At 39.6% G+C, this 27,093-nt stretch overlaps 2 protein-coding genes across 3 annotated transcripts in view; one reads left to right on the plus strand and one right to left on the minus strand.

Moving 5' to 3' along the window:
- The window catches only part of KCTD3 (potassium channel tetramerization domain containing 3), a 49,766-nt gene extending 27,975 nt beyond the window's left edge, over nucleotides 1–21,791 (plus strand). Inside the window, exons 11-18 of one of the 2 annotated variants that reach the window (XM_032872912.1) lie at nucleotides 7,452–7,539; nucleotides 7,849–7,965; nucleotides 9,771–9,941; nucleotides 13,653–13,808; nucleotides 15,315–15,411; nucleotides 18,674–18,858; nucleotides 18,945–19,077; nucleotides 20,060–21,791. In XM_032872912.1, coding sequence (XP_032728803.1) covers nucleotides 7,452–7,539; nucleotides 7,849–7,965; nucleotides 9,771–9,941; nucleotides 13,653–13,808; nucleotides 15,315–15,411; nucleotides 18,674–18,858; nucleotides 18,945–19,077; nucleotides 20,060–20,618 — 1,506 coding nt within the window. In that variant the 3' untranslated portion in view covers nucleotides 20,619–21,791. Of the gene's footprint in view, nucleotides 1–7,451; nucleotides 7,540–7,848; nucleotides 7,966–9,770; nucleotides 9,942–13,652; nucleotides 13,809–15,314; nucleotides 15,412–18,673; nucleotides 18,859–18,938; nucleotides 19,078–20,059 lie in introns of both variants that reach the window. The other variant, XM_032872911.1, reaches the window with a different exon arrangement.
- Nucleotides 21,792–25,926: 4,135 nt separating this feature from the next.
- USH2A (usherin) overlaps nucleotides 25,927–27,093 on the minus strand; it is a 678,599-nt gene continuing 677,432 nt past the window's right edge. Inside the window, exon 71 of the mRNA XM_032872913.1 lies at nucleotides 25,927–26,079. Coding sequence (XP_032728804.1) covers nucleotides 25,990–26,079 — 90 coding nt within the window. The 3' untranslated portion in view covers nucleotides 25,927–25,989. The remainder of the gene's footprint in view (nucleotides 26,080–27,093) is intronic.

Here is a 27,093-nt window from a genome sequence, read left to right on the forward strand (position 1 = left end):
ACTTATTTTCTATTGAGGTGTAATTAACATATGCTAGTTTCAAATGTACAGCATAATGATTTGGTAATTTGTGTATATTGCAAAATGATCACAATAAGTCTAGTTAACATCTTTCACCACATTCAGTTATATGGTTTTTTCCTTCTTATGATGAGAATTTTTAAGATTTATTCTCTTAGCAACTTTCAGATATTCAATACAGTATTAACTATGGTTGTCATGCTGTACATTACGTCCCCATGACTTATTTTATAATTGGAAGTTTGTATCTTTTTTTTTTCCCCCAAGTAGGCTCCACACCCATTGTGGGGCTTGAGCTCACAACCTTGAGATCAAGAGTCCCATGCTCGGGGCGCCTGGATGGCTCAGTGGTTAAAGCCTCTGCCTTCGGCTCAGGTCATGATCTCAGGGTCCTGGGATCGAGTCCCGCATCGGGCTCTCTGCTCAGCAGGGAGCCTGCCTCCTCCTCCTATCTCTCTCTGCCTTCCTCTCTGCCTGCTTGTGATCTGTCAAATAAATTTAAAAAAAAAAATTTAAAAAAAAAAAAAAAAAAAAAAAAAAAAAAAAAAAAAAAAAGAAGAGTCCCATGCTCTATGTACTGAGCCAGCCAGGCACTGACTTTTTTTTTTTTTTTTTTGGCAACTTGTATCATTTGACTCCCTACACCCATTTGGCACACCCTCCACCCTGTGCCACTGGCAACTACCGGGCTGTCTTGTCTATTGATTGGTTTTTATTTTGTTTTGTTTACTTGTTTGTTTTTAGATTCCACATAAGTAGATCATAGGAATTTGTCTGACTTATTTCATTAGGCATAATGCCCTCAGGGTCCATTCATATTATTGTAAATGGCATGATTTCTTTTTTGTGTGTGTGGTTGAATAATATTCCATTGTATATATATAGTACATGTTCTTTCTCTCTTCATCCATTGATGGATAACTTAGGTTGTTTCCTTATCTTCACTGTTTTAAATAATGCTGCAGTGAACATGGGGGTGCAGATATCTTTCTGAGTTAGTGTTTTCATTTACTTCAGATACATACCCAGAAGTGGAATTGCTGGATCACATAGTCATTCTATTTTTAATCTTTCTAGAAACCTCCTTCCTGTTTTCCATAGTGGCTATACCAATTTACCTTCTCCAACAGTGCACGAAGGGCCTCTTTTCTCCGCATCCTTGCCAACACTTGTTATTTCTTGTCTTTTCGATAATAGCTATTCTGACAGATGTGAGGTGGTAACTAACTCATTGTGGTTTTGATTTGCATTTCCCTGATGATGAATGATGTTGAGCATGTTTTCATGCACCTGTTGGCCATCTGTAGGTCTTTGGAGAAATGTCTGCTTAGATCCTCTGCCCATTTTTTGTTTCTGTTTTTGATTACACAGAATATTTATTTGTAGTGGTAATTTACTTCTAGATACAGATTTGATTATGTTTTTAAGAATTTTAAATTACTTCGGAAAATGAGTGAGTATTTTAAACTGTGGTTTGACATTTCTTCATTTCTCTGAAGTGTTTTAAGTTCCGTGCTTTGGGAATAGTAGTCCAGGCAGACTTCTTTTCCCGAGTGAAACACAGACCTTGTGAATGTACAAAAGCCTTTTCAGAGAAGATAGCAAGCTAACTGACCTCAAGTACTTGAGAGGAACAAGGAGTATAAAAGGGTTATTAGTTATTACCTAATTCTGAAGGAGAGGAAAAGTTAAAGTACTTTAAGCAAAGAGTAACATGATAAGATCCATGTTTTAGGAAGCCACAGGGGTAACCAGTATGAAAGCTGGGCCGGAGATGAGGGGGGTAATGCCGCAATGAGGTGGAGAGATTTGACTAAAGACAGCGGTGGTAGAGATGGCAAAGATGAGACTCTTTGGAAAACATTTCATAACCTTCCTAAAATTACAGGATTGATACCTGGTTTGGGTATGGAAATTAAAGAACGAGAGAGATGAGCTGTATTTCTAGTTTTGGAGTCCTAGTTTTGACAGATGGATAGTGATAAATGGAACGTAGGAAGAGAAGCAGATATAGTGGGGGACAGTGTGAGGAATAATTAGATTGGTGACATATGTTTACTTTGATATTCCTGAGGGTATCCGTGTGCAGGTGTTCAGTACACATTTGGAGAGAACCCCTTTGGCACTTAGGAGCCAAGAAAGGGCTAGGAAGAAGTACTTGGAAACCACAACACTTCCGTGATAGCTGAAAAATAAGAATGGAGAGGGTTTTCTGTTAAGTGGTTGTATATAGGAAGACAGAGTTAGAACTCTGGGAAACATTAACATTTCAGGGACAAGATAGGAAACCACAAAGGGACATATGTGATACGATTGAGAAATGACATTAGTCTAGGATATGATTTGCAAATATAATTAGCTTTGGGTTGGAGAAAGCCACATTGTGGCACCTGAAGAATTAAGATCAGAGATTGGAGATAACAAATTCAGAGTTAACCTTTCAAGAGGTTTGGTGAAGGAAAGCAGGGAAACAAAGTGATAGCTTAAGGATTGAGGCTAAATTGTGGTAAAGATGTTCATTGCTTTATTTCATGTTTTCTCTAGGATGCGAGAAGCTCGAGCATGCTTGTAGTCAGAGAGGGGAGTTGTCGGAGAAAGCACACGAAGAGTGAAAGAGTGGAGAGGATTTCTAGTCCCATGAAAGTCAGGAGCGTGTGAGATTTAAAACTGTGTAGAGGGGTTTGCCTGGCAGAGACCAGAGCTACATCTTTCTCTGACAGAGTAAGAAAGGAGTGCTGAAGAATGTAAATTCCGAGGAAGAGAAAGAAGTGGCAGTAGGTATCAGGGGTTGCATAGATGAAAAACTGTACGTTTGTAGGGGTTCTGGGGGATAGAGCCGTGTGAGTTTCTCCGTTAGTGCTCAGTGCCAAGAGCAGAGCACGCGAGAGCAGTATCGGCCGGATCCGGGATCGGAGCTGTAATAAGGTGGATGTGACACACCAAGGGATGAGAAAACCTGAAGATGCAAAGTAGCTGAAATTGGGAGATCAGGAAGTGAGGAGGTGCGGTTAGGCAGAGCAGGACGCAGCGACGTCAGGGGACTGACGGATGTTAATGCGGATTGACGACCTGAAGGGAAGGAGAATTGTTGGGAAGATAGGAAGTTGTGGTCAAAGACTTAATTTACAATTTTGGAGTTGGGACAGTTCTCAGTGATCCTAATGTAGAACTGACTTGAAGGTAACAGTGTCAGATCTAGGACTCAGCAAGCTGTAAGGGCGGTCAGTATGTCCAGGAAGGTGCCGGGAGAGTAGTAGAGAGTAAGAAGAAACGCACCTGTGGCCCAGATGCCCAGATCCTAGCAGAGGTGATGGGTGATGGGTTGATCTGGGTGTTACAGTCCAGGTAGAAATAAATGGTGGTTGAGTGTCACGATGAGTTGAGCTTGTAGAGCAGCATTCCTGAGATCTGGGGCTGATGGTGAGAGAAAATTAGGTTTTATGTTAGATGAGGGAAGGAAGTTTGTAGGAAAAAAAAAAAAATATTAGCTAGAGTGTGCCTTCTGTATAGGCACAGCAGGAGGCATAATGGTTGTCACACACAGTGATGGGCCGAGGAGAGTAGGGAAGGGCTGGTTTCAGTGGATCCAGAGCGTATGTGAAAGAAACGTGGGTGGATTCTTCAGCTGCTGATGTTTCTGTAAAGAGGAATGTTAATTTTTACAATTAATGGAAGATTTGCTTTCAGGTAGCTTTATTTGACTAATTCTGTCAAGTCAAAGCTTTTAGCGGGTGAGGGAGGCTATACCATCTGTAAAACCACTCAGGTAAAGAACATGCTTCCTTATTATCTTTTTTGTTTTTTTTTAACCGGTATTTTCAAAACTACATGTAAAAGTTTTCATATCTTTGGGATTCTGAGAACTGTACCAGCATCCTTTATTCTTAAGCTTTTAGTTCCCGGTGTAACCCGCTGCTCCTTGTTTGGTATCTGCATGAGTTCAGAACGTATCTGACAGAGTAGGTTTGTTACTGCATTTCAGGAAGACCTTGGGAAAGTCGAGCATTCATGCAGCAAACAAGCCTTATAGGCCAGTGGATGAATTTCGTTGTAGTGCAGAGCAGAGACCGTGTGTAATGAAGACTCAGCGACTGAAACGCAGATCTCACCCGACACTCCTGTCCTGAGGCTGACCCCTGGGACGGCAGTGATTCTGGTTGTGTGAGTAGGTTCTGTCTGGCCTTCAGCAAAGGTTCTGCCCATGAGTAACACACAGAGTACACAGGACAGCTGTTGTACATACATCAAGATGGATTTGAAGTCTGTAAATCAGATGACTAAGAGAGAGTGTGTATGTGTGTCAGTTCTGCAGGCTGTTGTGAAATTGTTGGTGTAGCGGTTTTTATTAGGACAGCTTCCGTAGGTGGGAGGGGCGGAGAGGGAGAGACTCTTAAGCAGGCTTCACACCCGGTGTGGAGCCCCATGCTGGGCTCCCATCATAGAACCCTGAGATCAGGACCTCAGCCAAAATCAGGAGCTTAGCTGACTGAGCCACCCAGGCTCCCTAGGACAGCTTCAGTAGGATTTTATTTTATTTTATTTTATTTTTAAAGAATTTATTTATTTATTAGCACAAGGAGGAGGGAGGGAGAGAGCAGGAGTCGGGAGAGGACAGAGAGAGAAAGAAAAGCAGACTTCCCGGTGCTTGATCGCAGGACCCTGAGATCATGACCTGAGTCGAAAGCAGATGCTTCACTGACTAATCCCTCATTAAGATCTTAATGAAAATTTTATAAAATCATTTTACCTGATTTGAGAAAGAAAAAAGAAAATTGATTTTTTAAAGAGATGTTTTAGTTTTTTGTTCTTTTTTTTTTTGCTTAAACTTATCATCTTGAATGAAAAAGCCACTAAAGAAATGCTCTTTGGAGCGCATAGGTGGCTCAGTTGGTTAAATGTCCGAGTCTTGATTTTGGCTCAGATCATGATCTCAGAATCTGAGACCCAGGCCCCGCAGGCTCCCTGGCAGGCTTCCTGGCAGGCTCCCCTGCTCACTGGGGAGTCTGCCCCACCCTCTGTCTTTCTCCCCTCTGTCCCTCCCCCTGCTCCTGTTCTCTCTCCTCCCTCCCTCCCTCCCCCTTCCTCCATCAAAAATAAATAAATAAATAAATAAATAGAATAAATGCCCTTTGATAAGAGGGATATTTTTTTATACCTTGAAGGGGAAGGTCTGGGATGAAATAAACATCAGCAGAGAAATCGATAGGCTGGTAAATCTAAAGCGATTATTTAGTTAAGTCATGGATGAGGGTTAAAACATGCTGTTAAAAATGATGACCTAGGTAGAGACTGCGGTTGAAAGACTAAGGGCCTTGTCTTGCTTGGGAACATAGATTGATTTTTTTTTTAGACTGATTGTTTTCAAATTATATATCATTTAATTTTGCACATAAGAGAGATCATCACTTAGAGGGAAAATCCACTGCCATCATAGCTTTGTGACCATCCTGACTCAGCCAATTACTTGCATTAGTATAGTTCCTCAGGTTCTCTATGGGAAGTTGTTCGGGTAAAGAAGAGGAGGCCACAGAGTGACCGACTCGCTTATGCTGGGAGAGAAGAACTCATTCCCAACTCCTGTAACCTCACTCGTCCCCTGCTTTCTCCATTCTCTTGTACTGGGGGGGGAGGCCTGAAGGCAGAGCAGGATTTGGGTTAAGGGTTGCAGAAAGAGAAGTGGGAAGGCTCTAACCCTGGAGCCCATGGTACTGGAGAACAAATGGTAGAAATGTTTTTCTGAGCTGTGCCCTGGGATCTTGCAGGTGCTGCCTCTTGCGTTGAAAGGGGACCTAAAGGAGCAGGAATCTCATGCCCTTATCTGTGCCCATCTTCCCACTGAAGATTCTGGGGTAGTGGTTGAAGGTCTTTCTGGAGTGCTAGAACCCAAGAAATGAACTTGGCATGAGGAAACTGGTCATCCGTGTTAAAGTCGTCTTCCCTCCATTCTCCAGATGTCTTTACTCATATGAGTGAAAAGCTCTGTGTCGCTCTTGACGAACTTGTTGGCTCTGAGGAGACCCTGACCTGGGGTCAGCACAGAGGGTGGTAACTGAATCTGTGCTATTTCTGTGTGTGACCCCGGAAGGGTCACATAGAAGCGAGGGTCATGTGTCTCCAGCTTTCTCGGAATCATTACTTCCAAGTTTTGGCTTTTGGTTAAACGTGTTCCTTTTATTTAGAAGGGACCCAGATGGTGTGCTGGTATACTCGGTGTTGTCAGGCATGCCCTTCTCTACCTAACTCACACTCTACTTCTTCGATTTTCAAGTTTCACTTCTTCCTGAACTCGTCCTTGATCTTTGCCCTTCTCCCCGCATGGGACAGAGCAGAGAATGCTCCCTTCTCTGATGCTGTCTCACACTCTGTTGCAGCGCCCATCACACTGTGATTCTCTTTTCTTCCCTCTCTTGCTCTCAGGTTTTTTTCTCGCTCTCAAGCTGACGAGCTCTTACGGAGCATGTGTGAAATCTCACATCCCTCATCCAGTCCGCTTTCTCCTTCTCTGGGCCAGAACCCGATACATGGGAAGTAGTTCACTTAAACGTCGGCTCTGCAGTTGCCCAGGCATCTCCTGCCCAGCCCCAAGTGGGGAAGATTCACTTTCATCTTTCTTAATTGCCCCTGCTCTAAAACACATCGGTTGTTTGGTTCGTAGTAGAACTGTGCCCTTTGCTTTTCTTGTAGCACAGATACAGGCAGTTACTAAATTTCAATTAGACTGATTTGCTTGGGTAGGTGTTGTTTTTATTCTAGTACTTCAAGAAAATAAAAGTTTAAGGGGAATTTTTGTCTTGCCATTTCCTAGGAAACAGAGGTAGGGTCTTCGGTGGAAGGAAGGTAGAGAATAGCATCTTGTCAAAGACGCAGTGGTGAGTTATCCAGGGATCTGTACTGGTAGTTCTTCAGAGTTCCCTGTGGAGTGTGTTTGTGTGTAAAAGTAGCTTTCTAAGCACTGTTTAGATATTGGGTTTTGTTTTTTTTTTTAATATTTTATTTTTTTAAATTTTTAAAAAAGATTTTATTTATTTATTTGACAGATCACAAGTAGAGAGTCAGGCAGAGAGAGAGGGGGGTAAGCAGGCTCCCCGCTAAGCAGAGAGCCCAGTTAGGGGCTTGATCCCAGGACCCTGGGATCATGACCTGAGCTGAAGGCAGAGGCTCAGCCCACTGAGCCACCCAGGAGCTCCAGGTTGTTTTTTTGTTTGTTTGTTTGTTTGTTTTTTAAATAATCTCCAAACCCTGTGTAGGGCTCAGACTCAAGATACTCGAACTCATGATTGAGTTCCTTTCTTTACTCAGTTAGTCAGACAGCCCTAGTGAGGTTTTTGTTTTGTTTTGTTTTAGTCAAGAGTCAAAATTTTCAGCAAATTGAGCAGGAAATGTAAATGATAATTAATACCTAACATCTAATAATAATCTTCCTACGTCAGGTTCAAGATGTTGTTCCTATAACGAGTTACGACACTGCTGGCTCATTCCTGCTACTGGGATGCAACAATGGATCAATATACTACATAGGTAAGTTTGTGGCCATGTAGCCTGGTCCTATTTAATATGATTTTTTAAAAATAAAATACTACTTTTAAAAATTTTAAATAGAAAGGGGCACCTGGGTGGCTCAGTGGGTTAAAGCCTCTGCCTTCGGCTCAGGTCGTGATCCCAGGGTCCTGGGATCGAGCCCCGCATGGGGCTCTCTGCTCAGCGGGGAGCCTGCTTCTCCCTCTCTCTCTGCCTACTTGTGATCTCTGTCTGTCAAATAAATAAAATCTTAAAAAAATTTTTTTTAAATAGATGCATATTTTAATACTTAAAATGTTTATGTTTTAGATATGCAGAAGTTCCCTTTGAGAATGAAGGATAATGATCTTCTTGTAACGGAGCTTTACCATGATCCTTCAAATGATGCCATTACGGCGCTGAGCGTTTACCTCACACCCAAAACAAGTTAGTACCCGGCAAAATTCTTACAAATTCTTGACCTTTTTTTGAGGATGTATGTGTATTTATTGGTTTATTATGCTAAAACTAATAATAGTTTCTTTTTGAGAACTACAGTTTGGAGGATATCATCTCTCCATCTGAAGTTCATATTTGGTCATATATTGAAGCCAAATATGACCCATAAGCAAGCATAAGTTGAGGTGGGAAATGAGGACTTGTCCTCTTCCGAGTTATATTGAAGTAAAACGTTGCAGTATTAACTAAAGTTATTAAAAAAAATTCGTACATTTACCTTCCTACTTACTGTAGCTGATTTTGTTTTGAAATTGGGAGCTTTTTATTTTTTTAACTAAAAGTGAGAAAGCTTTCAGACTGTTATTCTCTGTTGGAAATTGCCTTATTTCCTTGGAAAGATTTTAATTTGTTATGGAAAAAAAAACATTTTATTTGGAGGTTTAGTATCTGTAGCTTTCAGTCTTTCCAAGGCCATTGCAATGAAATTTTATTAAGAATTTTTGTGTTTTTTATATTTTTACATTCTAGATCGAAAGAAAACGTAAGTGGGAAATTTTAAAATTTATCTGTAATGAATTATAGTAAACATTAACGTGTCTAGCAGTATTAATATATTTGAATGTGGCACTCATATAAAATCGTCACTTTATTGAATTCATTGAAGAAGTGATCTTCAGTGGAAATATTTTAATGTATGCAGATGATTTTGATTAATATTACAGTAGGATTTCAGCTATCTTGTGCTAAAATGGGTCCGTAAACACGGTCTTATGTGTTGGCTGTTTGTGTGCAGCAGTTGACAGAGTTGAGTGGTTGTGACAGAGAGTACGGCGCGGAAAGTTCGAAATATTTGCCATCTAGCCTTTCACAGAAAGTTTGCTGTCCTCTGCCATAGAATGAGATGTGCTTTTCTTTTTAATCAAGTTTAAAAGGGAGAAAAAACCTTGGCAGTGGCAGGGGGAGAGTGGGGTGACTTTTTAGGTTAGAAGCATTTGCTGTAGTGTGTTCCTTCTCTTCTGATTCAGGTGTTTTCAGGTGAATCCGGCAGAATTACTATTAAAGCTAAAAGATTCTCTATCTGTGGACCTTTTAAGTGTAGTGGTCACTGAACTCCATTCTATCCTTAAATATGTAATGGAGTCTGGACACTTGTCTTTAAAAAAAACAGACACAGGTGAGCTTGACAGTGAGCTGTGCGGAGTTAGAAGACACACCGAAGGTGAGGATGATGTAAGCAACGTCATGGGTGTATTTGCTTCAGAGCTAAGGGTTTTGAGTCTGTTAAGTAGTATATACATGAGTATTCAAGAAAGAATCAATAATATAACAAAAGTAAAAGTAAAACACATGGTTATTCCAGGCTAGAAGTGGTAATGGAATATTGCTTTAGAAATACTGTTAGGAAATACTTAGCGTGTCAGATTTACTAATTCTTTAAACGTTTGTAGAAGACCTGCCATGTCTCAGGCACTCCGTAAGGTGATACAAATAAAAAGATGGTTGTGACTGAGTCCCTGTCAGTGACGAGTGGAGACAGACTGGGAAACAGAGGAGCGGATGTTAGAGTGACGGTGATAGACCCTAGCAGGCAGCACCGGGAGGGCTGCACGAGTCCATCCGGGAAGGGGTGCTGGGAAAGGACTTGCGAAGGAAATAACGATTTTAATACAGTGTCTGTGCCGGGCTGGATTTGGGGCTTGTGAAGGCACCGAATCCAGCTCTGTCGCTTTTCTCCCAGGGCAGCTTTGTGTCGTCATCTGATGTGCCCCCTTTCAACTTCTGCCCTCGTGCAGGTGTCTCTGGGAACTGGATTGAGATTGCCTATGGTACGAGCTCTGGAGCGGTGCGTGTGATCGTGCAGCACCCGGAGACGGTGGGCTCGGGCCCACAGCTTTTTCAGACTTTCACCGTTCACCGAAGTCCTGTTACAAAAATCATGCTGTCCGAGAAGCATCTGGTGTCAGGTAAAGTCCTGGTGAGGAGCTCTGTCCCCTTAAAACCTTGTTTGCCTGTGTGTAATTTTCTAGACTCCACGAATGGAAAGAAGAGAAAAAACACTGGTTTATGTGAGAAAAACATATTAAAAGAAATGGTAGGAAAGTTTAATAACTGAAGAAATGTTATGGTTGTCTTTTAAAGAAAATTTATTTTTAATTTTGCCTGATTGTAGTATACATAAATCTAGTAAAGAGTTGAGCATATCTTTTACTTAATCTCTATTCTAATATTTTGTTCTCCTGGCAGATTATTTGAGGAAAATTACATTTTTTTTTGCGTTTGTTGTTCCTTAGTCATTAGGTTTTTTTTTTTTAATGTAGATACTAATTAGATGCTTAGATGATACAGATTTTTAAGCTTAATGAGTGTGACACAGTACGATGATCACACAGTAAAATTCCACTGATGACGTTCACTGTATATGAAATTTCTAGAAGGCTTTAATTTTCTTTTGAGTCAGGTGTATCAGCAGAGTTTGCTTTTACATTAAATCTTTTGTAGATCAGTTCCTGCCTAACTTAAACTTTTTATAAGCATCATTTTCATCTATCAAGTTTATTATTTATTTGAAGACTACGTCATACTAAAAGGTGATGCATCTTTGACTAATCTGCAGTCTAAGTAAACACTCATGGGGCTGACATACCTTGTCCACGGATGGATGGATGGGTGGATGGATGGGTGTGCTTTTATTGATATTTAATTGCTTGAGTATACAGTCAAGTGGTTTTGAGTATAATTATGCCCCCCCACCCCAAACAATCCATCTCCTCTTTAGGTTTTCTTAAAGCAGTTCACCTGCCTCTCTGAAAAGTCTTTGTCACACTCTTGTTGGTTCCTCCTCTTGTGCCCAGTTACTAAGTGTTGGGTTGCCTCAGAGCTCTTGCTCAATTCTCTATTCTTCCTTGTCTGTAGTGTTCTTGGTGACTTGAGTGTTATCGTCTGTGTGCCAGTGACCCCCAGACTTTTTCTTCACCTGGGACCATTCACAGAGTTCCAAACTTGTATATCTAGGGTCTGTCTCTGGTTGGATAGACATGTCAGAATTAACCTGGATAAACAGTACTTTTGCTGTTTCCTCAGAAGCCATCTCAGTACACAGTATCACCAGTGCTCATTTCCTCAAGCCAAAGACCTAGGAACCGCTCTTGGTTCTTCCCTTTCTCACACCCCCACAAATGTGTAATCTGTCACTAAGTCCTTTTAGCTTTGCTTCAACATATGTCGCAGATCTGATCACTCGGTGTCCATTGCTGCCAGCCTGGTAGCTTTTATCATTTCTCCCCCAGATCACTGAGCTCAGATGTTTTTTTTGTCTGTTTCTCTCTTGCCTCTCTGTGGTTCATGTTCCTTATGGTAGGGAGAGCCAGAAATATCTTTTAAAAATGTAAACCTTGCTGATTCCCAATGGCTTCCTATTGAGTGCAGGATAAATAAACTAATGGGGTTTTACCTGTTATGGGTCCCGTCTTCTTTTCAAGCCTCTTTTTCTCTCTGCCCTTCATGTCACTTTCCTCATTGCTTACAACACCCTAACCCTTTGGCTTTTTGATTTGTTAAAAATGCTTCAGAACTTTTGCACTTCTTTTTTTTTTAAGATTTTATTTACTTATTTGACAGACAGAGATCACAAGTAGGCAGAGAGGCAGGCAGAGAGAGAGGAGGAAGCAGACTCCTGCTGAGCAGAGTCCGACATGGGGCTTGATCCCAGGACCCCGGGATCATGACCCAAGCCAAAGGCAGAGGCTTTAACCCACTGCACTTTTTATTTGAAATGTTTCACCCCTCGATACTTGTTTGGCCGCCTTCTTGTCATTCGGGTCCATTTCTAGTACCTCCTCAGTGAGGCCACCCAGTCCCGCTTAGCCAGACGTCTCTCCAGGTCGCTTTTGCTGTCATCATCTCGATTTGTTTTCTTCATAGACTTACCACTGAATCATTGTTCTGTTTGCTTATTTATTGTCCATCTCCCTCTGCTAGAATGTCAGTCGTACAGTAGCAGAGGAAGCTCTTTGACTCTCTTTTCCATCAACACTCACCATACTTCTTGACACATAAAAGATGCTGAATAAATGTTACATAAAATGGGGTAATTGGATCCTGTGAGAAGATAAGACTGTTGTGCCAAGGTTATTGTGATGTTCAAATGACCATGCTTAGACTCCTGAGTGCTTGTTTTGATGGTGATGAGGCTCTTGCAGGATGAGGTTCCAGAGGACTGCACAGTGCGATCTGCATTTTAACATCAAATATTTCTTGTAGGTTTGAAATTTAAATAAATTTGTCAAGAAAAATGTCCAGTTGAGCTAAAAATCTAGAGTATTTTATGTTAACTCAGTTACATTATTCTGCCACCTGGTGGATACCAACATGTATGTAATGACATTCTTTTTCGGATAGTGTTAGTTTTCATGTCTAAATGATTAATTTTAACATAATAGCCATAATTGCCTGTTGAATTACTTTAAGTGTTTAAGGTATTTTCTTTTTTTTTTTTAAGGTATTTTTCTGAATCCTGGTAAGCGTAAGAGTGAAATCAGGAAATTATTTTCCATGAAGTTGATTAAACAGCCTAGAACTAAATGTCTCCTTTTTCACCAGAAACCAGTATCCTGAGACATGAGAATTTTGTTACATAAGTAACACTGAAACTTTGAATTTTTATTGCTGTTTGTTAAATATCTAAAGTTTCGTTTCACATTTGCAACTGTGGCCATTTACCCAGTAGGAAAGATGTGTATATATGAAAGTTTGGATACTTTCTTAGTATTTACTGGTGAAGTCATAGCTCATTGCTAATAATAGCACATTCTCTGGAATCCAAATAAATTGCACTTTTCCATTAAAAAGGAATGCCACAAAAGCACATTTATTTATTTATTTTTAAATTTTATATATTTTTTAAAGCACTTTTTTTAATAAGGCATGCCACAAATGTACTTTTTTTCTTTTACATTAATATCAGTTGCTGGTTTATATTTTCTAAAGGAGTATTTAGATCAAAAAACAATAGAGGTCAGGTACTTGTTAGATACCTCAATATATAGCCACTTAATATTATTTACATGACAAAAAAAGCTAGTTGGAGTATGTTTCTTAAATGCAGCCTCTCATTTTATATAAAAATACTTCTTTATTTTAATTTTCCTTAATATAGCTATGAGCGGGCGATACAAGCTTTTTGACAAGTGTAATTTGTGGCAGTAAATTTTCAGGAACTCCTGATCTAGGTTGTTTAATATTTAACAGAAGCAGTTTCAGTGCTTGAAAAAAATAAACTGCACAAGTCATTTACTATGTAGTTTAGCCACAGAACAGAATAATACTCAGCATCTTTTGTCTTGCGTACACCTTTTTTTTTTTTTTTAACCTTTTTTACATTATACTCAACAGGCTGCTTTTATAAGGACCCGTGGATTTCCTCACATTCCTTACCTTTGTAGCAAGGTAAACTGTATCCAGTTCTTCCAGTTTTGTTGGCGAGGTACAGATTAAACATAACTTCAGGGTAAATATGTCATCAGCCATTCAGAATATGCTGTGATCCAGGGTTATAGTTTAAAAAGTTAAAATTTGTTTATAAAAGTGATTTAGTTGGTGCTTTTATAATCTGTATTTAACAACTTATTTTATAATCTATATTTAACAACTTAACCGCATTTTGTTTTCTTTCCTAGTGTGTGCCGATAATAATCACGTCCGGACATGGACGGTAACACGATTCAGAGGCATGATCTCTACTCAGCCAGGTTCTACTCCGTTAGCGTCATTCAAGATACTGTCTCTGGAGGAGACGGAAAGTCATGGAAGCTATTCCTCTGGAAATGACATAGGTGGGTTAGATGATTTGGGGGCATTTTCAAGTACTTTGGGGGCAATGCAGAAGTAGTATGTTAACTGTAGTAGAAGCATACAACTGAGTTTCAAATAGAAATTTTTCACTTCAGTTTTGAAACTCATTTAAAAGAAATTTAATATGTTTCTTAGTTCTATAAATTCACAAATTATAGCCTTTTTTTGTTTAAAAAGTTGAGAGCAAGGTTCTTATCTGTTTATCATTTCCTTATTAAAATAATATCTCCCAAATGCTAACCACTTTAGGTTGTAATTAAAAGTCAGGATAGGGAAAAAAATAAATAAATAAAAGCCAGGATAGCAGTGCACATTTGACACCTGAAGCTTTATTTTTTCTTTCATTGCTAATAATCTGAAAATAAAATTTTGAAGCTGGCAAAGGGCTGGTTGTGTTACATGCTAGCAGTTGTCTTGATGGCATTGCAGTGGCTTTTAGAAAATGATTAAAGTGGGGCGCCTGGGTGGCTCAGTGGGTTAAAGCCTCTGCCTTCGGCTCAGGTCATGATCCCAGGGTCCTGGGATCGAGCCCCGCATCTTTGGTTCCCTGATCTCTTGATGCCTTACTTTTCTTATCTGTAAAATAAAGATAATAATAGTGTATCCCTTATGTGGTTGTTAAGAAGACTAAAATGAGTTACTTGGGAAGCATTTCCTGTGGCACACAGTGAGCATAGTGTAGGTACTTGCTAGCTAATAAAGATGTTCCATTTATTAATTAGGTGTGATTCACATAAGGTAAAATTGTTTCATACATCACATACTTTTTGTGAATAACCAGTTGGTATTATTTTAGTGAGTATGAAAACGAGAATTATTAGAATTTTATGTTTAAGTTTTGCATGAAATATTTTTTTTATATTGTTCAGAATCTTTCTAAAATATATGAGCTAGTCACCTGCCTTGCCAAGTACAATCAAGTAAAAATAATTGAATCCTTTTTTTCATGATGGATAACCTTGCAGGATGCAGCAGGTTTCTGATTAATTAAATTTTTTTTTATTAATTAAATTCTGTTTAATAAGGTTGCACTTTATTCTTTAAGGGTTTGCATGCAGCTTTGCAAAAAAAAGAGTAAAATCCGTAATACATAATTTTACTTATATATCCTTTTTCTGAGGTTATAAGAAACTGAGCACATTCTCAAAGATAAAACATGTAGAGCCTATATTTTAACAGGTCTCATTCTAGTACTCTTGATGTATAGTCTTATGCAAATTAGTGCCTTCAGCTTTAATGGCCATAGTGCATAAAATACAACTTGAAATTTTATGTATTTCTTTAAGAAAGATTTAATGCAAGTTGGAGTACTTGCCAAAGCCCTTCATTCTTGTCTGACTTGGACATGGAATACACAATGCGATATAGTGATAGGCATGGAAATTTTTTTTTTTCCTCTTTGGTATTGATATTCACGTTCCTTTTGTTCAGTGAAACCAACCGCATTTCAGTTAACTTGTTTTGGCATTGTCTGTTTCCTAACCCAGGGCCTTTCGGAGAGCGAGATGATCAACAGGTGTTTATCCAGAAAGTTGTTCCCATCACCAACAAATTGTTCGTAAGACTCTCATCGACTGGGAAAAGGTAAAACTTTATTGTAGAGGTGTTTATATTCAGAAGTCACTTTTGTCTTAAAAAACCTGTTGAATAATTTGGCATATTGATGAAAGGGTGCTACCAGAAACAAATTGTTGAAAAAAGAAATCTAGTCATAATCTTGTGATCATTTTAGCTTAAAATACAGTATTTAGTCCTTATCATCTAGCATTTATTTAGATTTTCAAGCATGCTGAGGATAGTGAACGACAAGTTACAGAGCAAGGAGTCATGAATTTGATGGCAGAGAGTTGGACTAAATTCTAATTTTGGCACTTGCTCTTACTAGCTATGAAAATTCAACTTGTTGCTTTTTTTCTCTGAGGCCCCCCCCCCCCAGTTTCTTTATAAAATAAAGTTCACCTACCATGGCAAGATGTTATAAGATAAAATGAGTTAAAAACATGAAATATCTTGTGTAGTCCCTGGCACTGAGAGATGCACAATGGAAGTTAGTTTCCCCTTCCTTTTCCATTTGAGTGAAATTTTACTTCTTTTCAATTATTACATGTAGCTTCACACAGATTGAGCTGCTGTACATTTCTCTTCTTTAAAAACCTAAGATCTGGGTGCCTGGGTGGCTCAGTCGTTAAGCATCTGCCTTCAGCTGAGGTCATGATCTCAGGATCTTGGGATCAAGCCCCGTAGCAGGCTTCCTGCTTGGCAGAAAGCCTGCTTCTCCCTCCCGCACTCTGTCTGCTTGTGTTCCCTCTCTCGCTGTGTCTCTCTCTGTCAAATAAATAAATAACATCTTAAATAAAATAAATAAAAATAAACACCTACGATTTTTTTGCAGGCCAAACAAGTGAAAAAGGTAGAATTCCTAGTCGTAGTCATTAAGAAGTTTACGGATTTTCATATAAATGTTAACAAATGCTACTGATATTCTTACGCTTCAACATATGGTCTCTGATATTTTAAAGAATAATCTCTTGGAGATACATTTTCTTCCATCAGCGTTCATTGCATGTAGTCCTCAGCAGTTGTTAAATGAATCGATGCTAGAGAATGATTTTTATGTACTAAACTATCTTTTTGTCACCTTGTTTTTTTTAAAGAAAATGTATTAGAAGCCTGTGGTGTAGTTAGAAGTTGAATTATTATCTTGAGAAATGTTGTAAGTCATTGTGATTTATTGTGTTCTCTGCATATTCAGTGCAGATGTTGCCAAACATTTATTACAACTGCCGCATAACATCTTCTAACGATGTAGTATTTCGTAGCCTTGTTCAATTCTAGTGTCTCCCCTCTTCTGTTACTTTAAAGATTTATTTACTTATTTTAGAGAGAGAGATCAAGCAGGAAGGGGGAGGGGCAGAGGGAGAAGGAGAGAGAAACCCACGTAGACTCTGCACTGAGTGTGGAGCCTGACGTGGGGCTCAATCATGACCCCATGATCAGACTCGAGCCTAAACTAAGGATCGTAAGCTCAACCGACTATGCCACCCAGGTGCCCCTTTTCTGTTACTGTAAACAGTAGCAGAGTGTTAGAAGCAATTATAATCTGTATAACAAAATAAATTTATAATTTTTACATTTACATTTACATTCCAGAGGAAAAGATATGTTTATAAATATAATCAGAAATTATTTTACAGAATCGAATAGGAAACCAACCCTTTATGAAGCTAATGTAAAGCAAAGCTTTTGTTTAAAGATAGTTCAGGGACGCCTGGGTGGCTCAGTTGGTTAAGCAGCTGCCTTCGGCTCAGGTCATGATCCCAGCGTCCTGGGATCGAGTCCCGCATCGGGCTCCTTGCTCGGCGGGGAGCCTGCTTCTCCCTCTGCCTCTGCCTGCCATTCTGTCTGCCTGTGCTCACTCTCCCTCTCTCTCTCTGGCAAATAAATAAATAAAATCTTTAAAAAAAAAAAAAAAAAAAAAAAAATAAAGATAGTTCAGATTCTTAAGAATGAGAAGTGAAATGAAAAGGTTTTATTGAAAGTGGGTAGCAAACAAACCTTATCAGCGTTTTAAAGGAAGAAGTAATTCTAAGGAATCTAGCCCATAGGAAAAACAAAAAGCAAAATCATCTTTGTTTTCAAGCAGATAGGTTTATATTGTTTCATTTCACTTTATTTTAAATGTAAACAGTAATCTAGATTTATAAAATATTTTATATCAATTTACAGGTATTAGTTAAATATAATTCACTATATCAAGAAAAATTTGTAATTATCTTGATAAACACAGAAAAAACATTTAATAGTTCACCCCTTTTTGACTTCAAAAAAAGGAATCTTGTACTTAAAATGACAGATTATTTTAAATCTGAAAATAATACCTATAAAAACAATTATAGTACACTTTATACTCTGGTAAAATATTGAAAACTTTTCCCTTAGATTGGGAATGAGACTAGGATAGCCTCTGTCACTATATGTGGGCATCTAGTAATTAACCCCTCTCCCCTTACCACTTTTTGCCCTGCCTGCTAGGAAGCTCAGCTATGCTCCATATTCTGTTTTTTGTTTCTTACATTGATAAGGATTGTATTTCCCCTTCCTCCTTTATTTTTTGACCTTGCATTTGCCTGGTACTAATTGTTTCTTTTTTAATTTTTTTTTTAGTTATAAGCCCCCTCTGTTTTGAAGTAGGCTGGGATAAATAATTAAGTGCAGTTCAGTCAACTCTTATATGACTTTGACACATCATTTGCTGATACTGTTCCTTGGTTTCCTTATTTGTCAAACATGGATAGTTGTTCATTCTCAGGTTCTTTTACCCTTAATAAAAATTAATGAAATAGTTATAAAAATGCTTCAGAAAAGTTAAGAATATTATCCTAATGGAGGGTGCTACTTAGATCTCTCCATACAGCTCTGCACTTTTTTTCTGGTTTCAGACTTGTAATTTGCACATAACTTTTAAATGACCTCTCAAGATCTTTCCTAGTTTCTTGCCTAGTTGCTTTGTTTCTTTCTGCCTTTTTAGTTTTATAACGTCTTTTTAAAGAATTACTCGATTCCTATCAAGGTTCTTTCTGTTTTGTTCTTTTTTTAAATTTTTTTTATTATTTTTTTTTCTTTCTGTTTTTCTCTTAAGGGTGACTTAAACTATTACATTATTTCAGTTATTCAAATACATTGTTTTATAAGAGCCTTTTCTCTATACTCAAACAGCATTCAAATTTTATTTCTGTCAACTTGCCTTGAACTTTTTAATGTTTTACATATAGAGGACGCTCATACAGAAACAATTGATTTCAAAAATCTGGCTTACAAAATGTTAGTTGTTCCCCGTCTTCGGCAGAATCTGTGAGATCCAGGCTGTTGACTGCACAACAATATCGTCGTTCACGGTGAGAGAATGTGAGGGCTCGAGCAGGATGGGCTCCCGGCCACGGCGCTACTTGTTCACGGGCCACACGAACGGCAGCATTCAGATGTGGGACCTGACCACTGCCATGGATATGGTGAACAAAAGTGAAGAGAGGGGTAAGTTCCGCGCCCAGAGCTCTACGTCGCAGGGTGTGCCTCTGACGGCAGTGATGGTAATGAGGGTGTGTTTTCCCAAGATGTAGGTGGTCCCACTGAGGAGGAGCTGCTCAAGTTACTGGATCAGTGCGACCTGAGCACATCTCGCTGCGCTACTCCTAACATCAGTCCAGCAACTTCCGTGCTCCAGCACAGCCGCCTCCGGGAGTCCAGTTCCAGGTGCGGGCAGGGGTCGGGGGCTGTGTTGCGGGTTCGCTTGGTTGCTTGGGGAAGATTGGGAGATCCCGTAATCACATAGTTGTTGGAAGCCACGTTGTTCAAAGCACGTTTTTAATTCAGACTTCGTGTTGATACTCAGTTTTTGTTTTTTTTTTTTTAATAGTAATTTCTCATCTGCAAGCATATCGGGTTCTTTTCATAGAAAAACACATTTTCCCTTTAACTTTTGCGACTTGCTGCCAATCTGGATGCCTTTTCTGCAATCAAGAGTTCGTTCAAAGGAAATTAGAAAAAGCGCATGTCACCTTGGATAGTATGTGGAACTTTGTTCCTGTTGCCTCAGGGACATATTAATCAAAGTGATGACATCATCTGTCTAATCTCGGATTTAGTTATTACGTACTTTTAATACAGTGGCTTAGTGTATCTTCCAGCTAGCACATTTTTAACAATTCCGAAATTTGAACTAAGGACCCAATACTGATTTATATTAGTTCCGCATTAGTTTTAAAGGGTCCCCCCCATCGCTTTTTTTCGGTTATTCAGAAATCCAACTGGACTGAATATGTATATATTATTTTCATTGGTAATTTGATACACGTACACCTATGCAAACACTAATACATACTTTATAAAGAGTCTTAATAAGTAAATTTTTAAATATAGAAATTCTTTTTTTTAATTGTTTTTTAAGAGATTTTATTTATTTATTTGATAGAGATTATAAGTGGGCAGAGAGGCAGGCAGAGACAGAGCGGGAAGCAGGCTCCCCGCCGAGCAGAGAGCCCAATGTGGGGCTCGATCCCAGGACCCCGGGATCATGACCTGAGCCGAAGGCAGAGGCTTTAACCCACTGAGCCACCCAGGCGCCCCTACCTCATTCTTTATATATTTAAATAATGTCTCTTCAGGTAGTTTAATGAGAGAGGCCCCTGAAAAACCTCAGAAATCTAAACTATAATTTTTAAAAACTCTCTTTCAGCCTTCAGCTCCAGCACCACGAAACCATCCACGAAGCAGCTACTTACGGTTCCATGAGGCCTTACAGAGAGAGCCCCCTGTTAGCAAGAGCAAGGAGAACTGAGAGCTTCCACAGTTACAGGGATGTCCAGACTGTTAATTTGAACAGAAATGTAGACAGAGGTGTCCCTGAAAATGGGAACGTGGGTCCAATACAAGCCGAAGTAAAGCGGGCAACAGGGGAGTGTAGTGTGTCAGAGAGAAAGTCTCCTGGAACAGAGATGAAGAGTTTGAGAGAATCAGATGGTGGATTGGAAGGGCACAAAATAGCTGAAGGTCTAGAATCCAAGAAAAGGTCCTCAGAAGAAGAAAATGAAAATAAAGTGGAATTACGGAAGAAAGGGGGATTTGAAGGAGGAGGATTCCTCGGGAGAAAGAAAGTTCCCTATCTGGCCTCATCCCCGAGTACTTCTGACGGAGGAACGGACTCCCCCGGGACTGCATCTCCGTCTCCTACGAAGACCACACCATCTCCTCGGCATAAAAAAAGCGATTCTTCAGGTCAAGAATACAGCTTGTGAAAACTCACCGAAATAAATAGTTGTTTTGTTAATTTAGATGAAGGTTCACAACTTTACTGGATTTCAGTACATTCGCTTTTACACCAAAACCTCACAAGAAATTAAAACCGGAGTTCATTCGGTATCTTTTTAACAGAATTACCCGGAGTGAGGAGGTAAAAATAATTCTGTCTCTTTGGACCTTTTGGAAAGTTTTTTTAGTTTTACAAGTACATTCAACAGATTATTTGTAAAGCAGGAGTCCATTTCAACGTTTAGCTACTCTGGATTTTGGAAGCAAAGTACCGAGTCGGACTGACCTGGGGCGCCCTGCACTTGGGCATCCCTGAGGGCGCAGGGACCAGCAGATGGCGCTCCTGATCTCATCGTGCTTGAGATTTGTCTCGCATCGTCCTGTGAAGTGAATCACATTAAATCTCTCTGGATAGTCTCCCAACACTTCTTGTGATTGCCACGTGTTTACCAGATATTTAATGAGGTGCTATGTTTGTGAAAAATTACCTAATTCAGAAACACTATTAATGTTGACCACCAGATTACACTATGTAGTAGGCAGTCCCTTCGGATGTTTTTCTTAAATCGTGGGTCATTCTCTGATTCTCATTATTTGGAGTTCTTAAATCTTAGCAGGTGTCACCAATATTAAATACCCAAAGTCCATTTAAACTTTCTTTAAAGTTGGAGCAGTTGTCTGTGTTTGAAACAGATGAAATAAAAAATAATAATCAAGGCTAGAGCTTTGCGTGCCCAGAAGGGAAACCATCCTAGTCTTCCGTCTGCCTTGTCTGATTTAGAGGCCACGTGTTTCCCCCCACTGTCAATAATGAAAATAATTAAGTCAGAATGTCGCCATTTTGTTAAGCTTCTAAGACGGCAGTTCTCAACTTTTGGTTAAAGGTTTTGGCTGCTATACAAATAATTGTTTTAAAATATATTTTGAATTATGAGACAAATTTTTTGTACTTTTTTTTCGTTTGGAATACTTTTCAAGTTTCTGCACATAGGGCAATTGTAAATTTAAAGCATTAAGCATTTATTGGTGAATAATGTATATATTCCCCGTCAAGAAATATGAGTGAAATTGAAATAAATTCTTTAAAGTTTACTATATTGCTAGTGGTTTCACAACACTTGTATTTATTTATCAATGAAGTCTAATAAAATTGATTAAGAAGATGTGTTCTCGGTTATTTAAGGAGTAGTTATGCTGTTTGAAGTACACCTATAAGGTTGGCTGGGGTCTGCTTCCGGCGGTATGAAGCGGGGAGGGCCGAGGGTGAGGGTCGTTGAGGGTGAGGGTCGGGCCCAACATCATTGCCACATTGCTAAGGATTTGCCATCATCTCCGTAGCCGCCTTTCCCCTTCCCACAGTCAGGTAAAAGGTGGGTGGGCGAGTAAGAAAATGAGTGAAAAAGTTTGCATTTAAGCAGCCTTCTCCAAGAGTGAGGCCATGGGGTAGGGAGGAGCTGGAGACTATTACATGGCAAAAGCCCATGAAGAAGCAACTCGCTATAGCACAGGTTGCAGTCTACCACGAGGCAGATCTTTTTGTTTCTCTCACTTAGGAGAGTTTGAACCTTGATGCCGTGACGGGGGTTGGAGCCTGCCTGGGGGTTGGAGCCTGCCTGGCGCTTTGTCGCCTGGAGCAGATGATCCCTTCTGGGCCTCCGCATTGTCCTTCGGCCTACCTCAGGAGGTGTTCCTGTCACTGAAAAAAACTTGAGCTCAATCTATATACTTCGTGCTTGATGAACAATAGGAACAGAATTAGAATTGTCACAGTGAGGAGAGTGTTTCCACTAATTATTTCAGGGCGGTCGGCAGAGGTACTGCTCCCCTCAGTTTATAGAGGCGATCATGAGGAGAAATTACTTAGCCACAAGTCTTGTCAGCTACCAAGCCAACTTTTGAACCCACGTCTGCCTGTTTCGGGAGCCTGTGGTCTTGTTCCTGGCTTTCTCATCAAGGCTGATACATGGCCTTCACCTCAGGTTAGGCACGGACGCTCGGTGGGGCCTCCAGACCTGCCAAGTTCAAATCTGGTGGGTGGGGCCCACGCTTTGAAAAAAGCCACACGGTTGATTCTAACGGGCACTGATGGCTCAGATCAGAACATCCTATTAAATGGGCTCACCCTTATCATCATTTATGTGTAAATTATAACTCAGAGCTGTTAGTGTGTTTTCATAAACCTTGTTTACATTGAAAAATTAAGCAAGCCATCTTGAGATGAATTTACATGATATTTGTGTGTTGGAAATAAAACTACTCAGATGTGACATAATTAAGTTCCTTATCCCTGAATCACTCCATCTGGCCTATGTTTTATTTACAGGTTGTTCGAGCTGAATTCTATTGATGACAGCAATGACTTTAAGATCAGCATCAGGTACACGGACAGATTAGTATTTAGGTTTTCCCTTTAGTGGAAACAACAACATCTCATCTATAAATAAAATTTTTAATAGAGATTATAAAAACATGGCTACACACTCTTATCAAACTGCTAATATTAGGAGTAACAGTAGTTCTGAAGCCGGGAAGGTGGTCTCTGGGAGTGGTCAGACCTGTGTCGGGAGATTTAGAACCAATTGAAAGGGATTTGTGGTGTATCCCAGGGGCACAGTCCCTGAGCACAGCTAGCAGCTCAGCCCCTGAGTGCCTCTGGGTTGCTCTCCACCTTTGCTACTGGCTCTCGAACCAGAAACCCGGGATCTCCTGTAGACTTTGAAAAGCTCAGTGGGCACCTGGGTGGCTCAGTGGGTTAAGCCTCTGCCTTCTCTCAGGTCATGATCTCAGGGTCCTGGGATCCAGCCCTGTATCGGGCTCTCTGCTCAGCAGGGAGCCTGCTTCCCTTCCTCTCTCTTTGCCTGCCTCTCTGCCTACTTGTGATCTCTCTGTGTCAAATAAATAAATAAAAATCAAGGAAAGCTCTGATGCCTCAGCCCCATGGCAGACAACTGAATCAATCCCTAGGGATGAGTCTACACGTTACTGAGGCTGGGGACACAATACCAACGCAATGAACAAAATCTTGGGCTTCTCAGAAAGGTGAAAGTCAGGTTCAGAGTGTTGCAGGGGGCAATGTTCTCGGTGGGAGCCATACAGGCTTTCGTCCAGCTATGGGATCAAAATGTAAACGATGCAGCGAAACTAATTCATGTAATAAGTAAATGTCTAATTAGGTTCAATGGAGAATGATTTAATATAAAATCCCCTGCAGTTCTCTGTGTTCTTTAGGTTCTACGCTGTGATGGTGGCATCCAGGTGGCTCAGTCGGTTAAGCGTCTGCCTTCAGCTCAGGTCATGATTTCAGGGTCCTGGGATCGAGAACCACATCGGGTTCCCTGCTCTGTGGGGAGCCTGCTTCTCTCTCTGCCTCTTTCTATTTTTCATGAATTAAAAAAAAAAAAAAAGTAGCAATGTGAGGAAACCATTTTAATAAAGTTTTAAATTGTGATAAAGGTATTTAGTTAATTTTTCAAAAATGAGGAAGACCTCAATCTCCTAAATCCACCTGTAACCAGCAAATCATATTTGCAGAAGAGTAGACCAAGGATAAAGATGCAAGCTTACGACTGGAAAAAAGCACTTTTCCACTATATGCCTTAAGTAGCTCCTGTGATTCAGAAACTTAGCCTTGGTTAAGACTCATTTGTGATACTTGACCCAGAATCAACAAATGGTATTAAAACCAGTTAACTAAATTAGCCAATCCTGTGTTTCCATTTTAGAAAGTATAAAACTTGGCAAGAAAAGAATTTTATAATTTGTACATCCATTGCCAAGGGCGCACAATTATTTCAGATTTGTTTGCTTAACGTAGTTCTGATGAGGAGGCAGAACTTGGTTTTAATACTGGTCTGTGCTTTTGACACTTAGAGTTGGCAAGGCTTGTTGGGAGTTGGTCAGTCTGACGAGCTGTTCCTCCACAGATGTGGCGAAAGCCCCAGTACCCCAGAATCCAGAGTCTGGCTTGTTTTGAGCCGGAATAAGGTTATCCCTTATTTTACAGATTTTTGCTAGTTCAGCTTAGGGAAAATCCACCTACCCCTCGATTAACTCACAAAATGCTGTCAGAAAATTGTGTATGAGACCTAGAGATTCAAAATAGTTTCCTGGGATCCTTAAGTAGACCTTTAAGAATAAGGAAGACTTTTTTTTTTTTTTTTTAACATTGTTTTCCATGAAGAACAAACTTGAATACCTTTAATTTTATGTTGATAACTTGGGGAAAAAATGTCTTACTGTAGGACTTTTCAGCAATGACTAATCCAAATAGAGCAGACAACAGAACTTGTGACCCATGGAAATTGGAACCGTGGAAAATCACCCGCTCTTAGTGACTCTAGGGCTAAAAACAGTGAGGTCCCTGAAATGAAGGGTATAGCACAGAGTAATAGACACGTAGCTATACGTAGGATTTATATGCTTATGTATCATCTTGTGTTTATGTGTGTTAATTTAAACAATTTCAAAGCTGGAAGGAGCATAAAATGTGCCTTTTTAAAATTCTACATAGGCTAATTAAATAATGCAAATATTTAACCAAGTGAAAGGTGCTAAGTTAAAGATGTCAGTATTCCCGGGTAATCAGTGTATTGACAGTTTTATGGAAAGTTCTATAGTTTCAAAACCATGTAAAATATGTGGGAAATAGCTCTTTAGTCCTTTTCAGAAGATTCATAAATACAAGGATGGAGGTTTACAAGTTGATGTGGTGCTCTGTCAAAAGGTTGGTGAAAACTTTTTTTTCCATTAAGTTTGGTAAATACTTATCCCTAAACATTGTCATTAAATTGGACTGTCAGTCCAGTGTGTATCCCTCAGTGCCATTCTGTAACCGATTGAGCTTGGCCTGAGGCTCGAATTTTACTTTGTAGCTATGATCATTAGAATTATTCTTCCAGGATCGTGTTCTTACAGGATTGAATGGAGAAAAGGGACTGAAAGGAGCAGTAGTGACATCCTCTCAGAAAACCTGCTTTGTTTTTAAACTAGTAACTTCACTTACTTGTTACAACTGTGGGACAATTTGAAATTGTCACTAATTATTCATTTAACCAATGGAGCCACTGTTGGAGCCAAGTGAAAATTACATGCTTATTTAAGCTTCCACAAAGTAAGAGCAAAGTAAGTATTTTCATACTGACAGTACCCCTTATTTCAGACCACCAGAAAAACAGACCTCTATTAAGGAGGAACAATTTCAAAAACAATTCTTGTTTTGTTTTTGTTTTTTTTTAAGTTTAAGAGAATAAGAAGCAGCAATGGCTTTTTAGCATATATGATGTGTCAGTCCGTGACACCCCCGTGGGGATGGGGCGTGGGGCAGGCATTTCAGGTTTCTGTGATGCAAGTTTCCATCCTTCACAGGTGGGTGTCAGTGAACGTGGTGTGCTCCTTAGTCACAGAGCTGAAGCCTTTGATGGCATTCATCAGGTCCTCTTCATCCACATACTAGAAAATAAGCCAATCGCCATTGATTAGGACAGTCACTGTTAATAGTATTGGCCATCGGTTGATAGTTCTATCAATTTAATATAGAAAGTACTCTGTAAATATTCTGTTAAAGGCTAACATCCTACACTCAAAACTCTAAGGCGTGGTTTGTGACTGCCCTTCCCTTAAGTTTACCTTAAAGAAAGGATCACATCCCATGTACACATGAACTGTGGACTAATCCAAAATGTGATTTGAGTGTTATGGTGCGCCATACCTCAACCTTTCTAAACCTCAGTTTTCTTATCTGTAAAGTGGGGAGATTATATTTTTCATGTTTATTTTATATTTTTATTCGTGTGTTTTTATATACATATATATTATATCTATATATATAATATATAGAGATATAGATAGATATATATGCAATATAAACCTAAGATTTAGTTCAAAATGCAAGCAGAAGAGACAGAATGCATGCTATTTTGCTCCATTGCTTCCCACTCTCTTACTCTATTTTGTATTTATTGAAGAGGGCTAGTAAGAGTGTTTATAACGTTATAATGAACAGATGATTTTTCAAGTATTGGCAACTTCCAAAGCTTTCTCCAAGTTGCCTTGCACATTGCCTATTGCTGCTACTGTCAAAAGCAAGCAAAACTGTCACTAGAGTGTCACAGTGAGGACTGAGGGCTCTGTAATCAAAGGATGGTTTCAAGATACCAATTCCATTGACAAATTACTGTGTATCCTTGGGTGGGGACACATAGGCATCTAAGCCCTCAATTATGTTGTCATGTTGTCTCCCATAAACTCGCCATTTTGCATGTCAAGTGTGATCAATTAACAATCCCTTATGTTTCAACCTAATGTAATTATTCCTCCATTTAGAAACTTCACATCTAGAATGGAATCCCGGAATTCAAGAGCCATCACAACGTCAAGCAGGCCCATAACTTCAAAATGCATATCGTAAAACATCATCCTGAGCCAGCCAAAGAGAACGGCGCATTTTATTCTATTTTTCCCTAT

The sequence above is a fragment of the Lontra canadensis genome, unplaced genomic scaffold, assembly GCF_010015895.1.
Source record: "Lontra canadensis isolate GAN:19392208 unplaced genomic scaffold, GSC_riverotter_1.0 scaffold46, whole genome shotgun sequence".
Taxonomy (NCBI): domain Eukaryota; kingdom Metazoa; phylum Chordata; class Mammalia; order Carnivora; family Mustelidae; genus Lontra; species Lontra canadensis.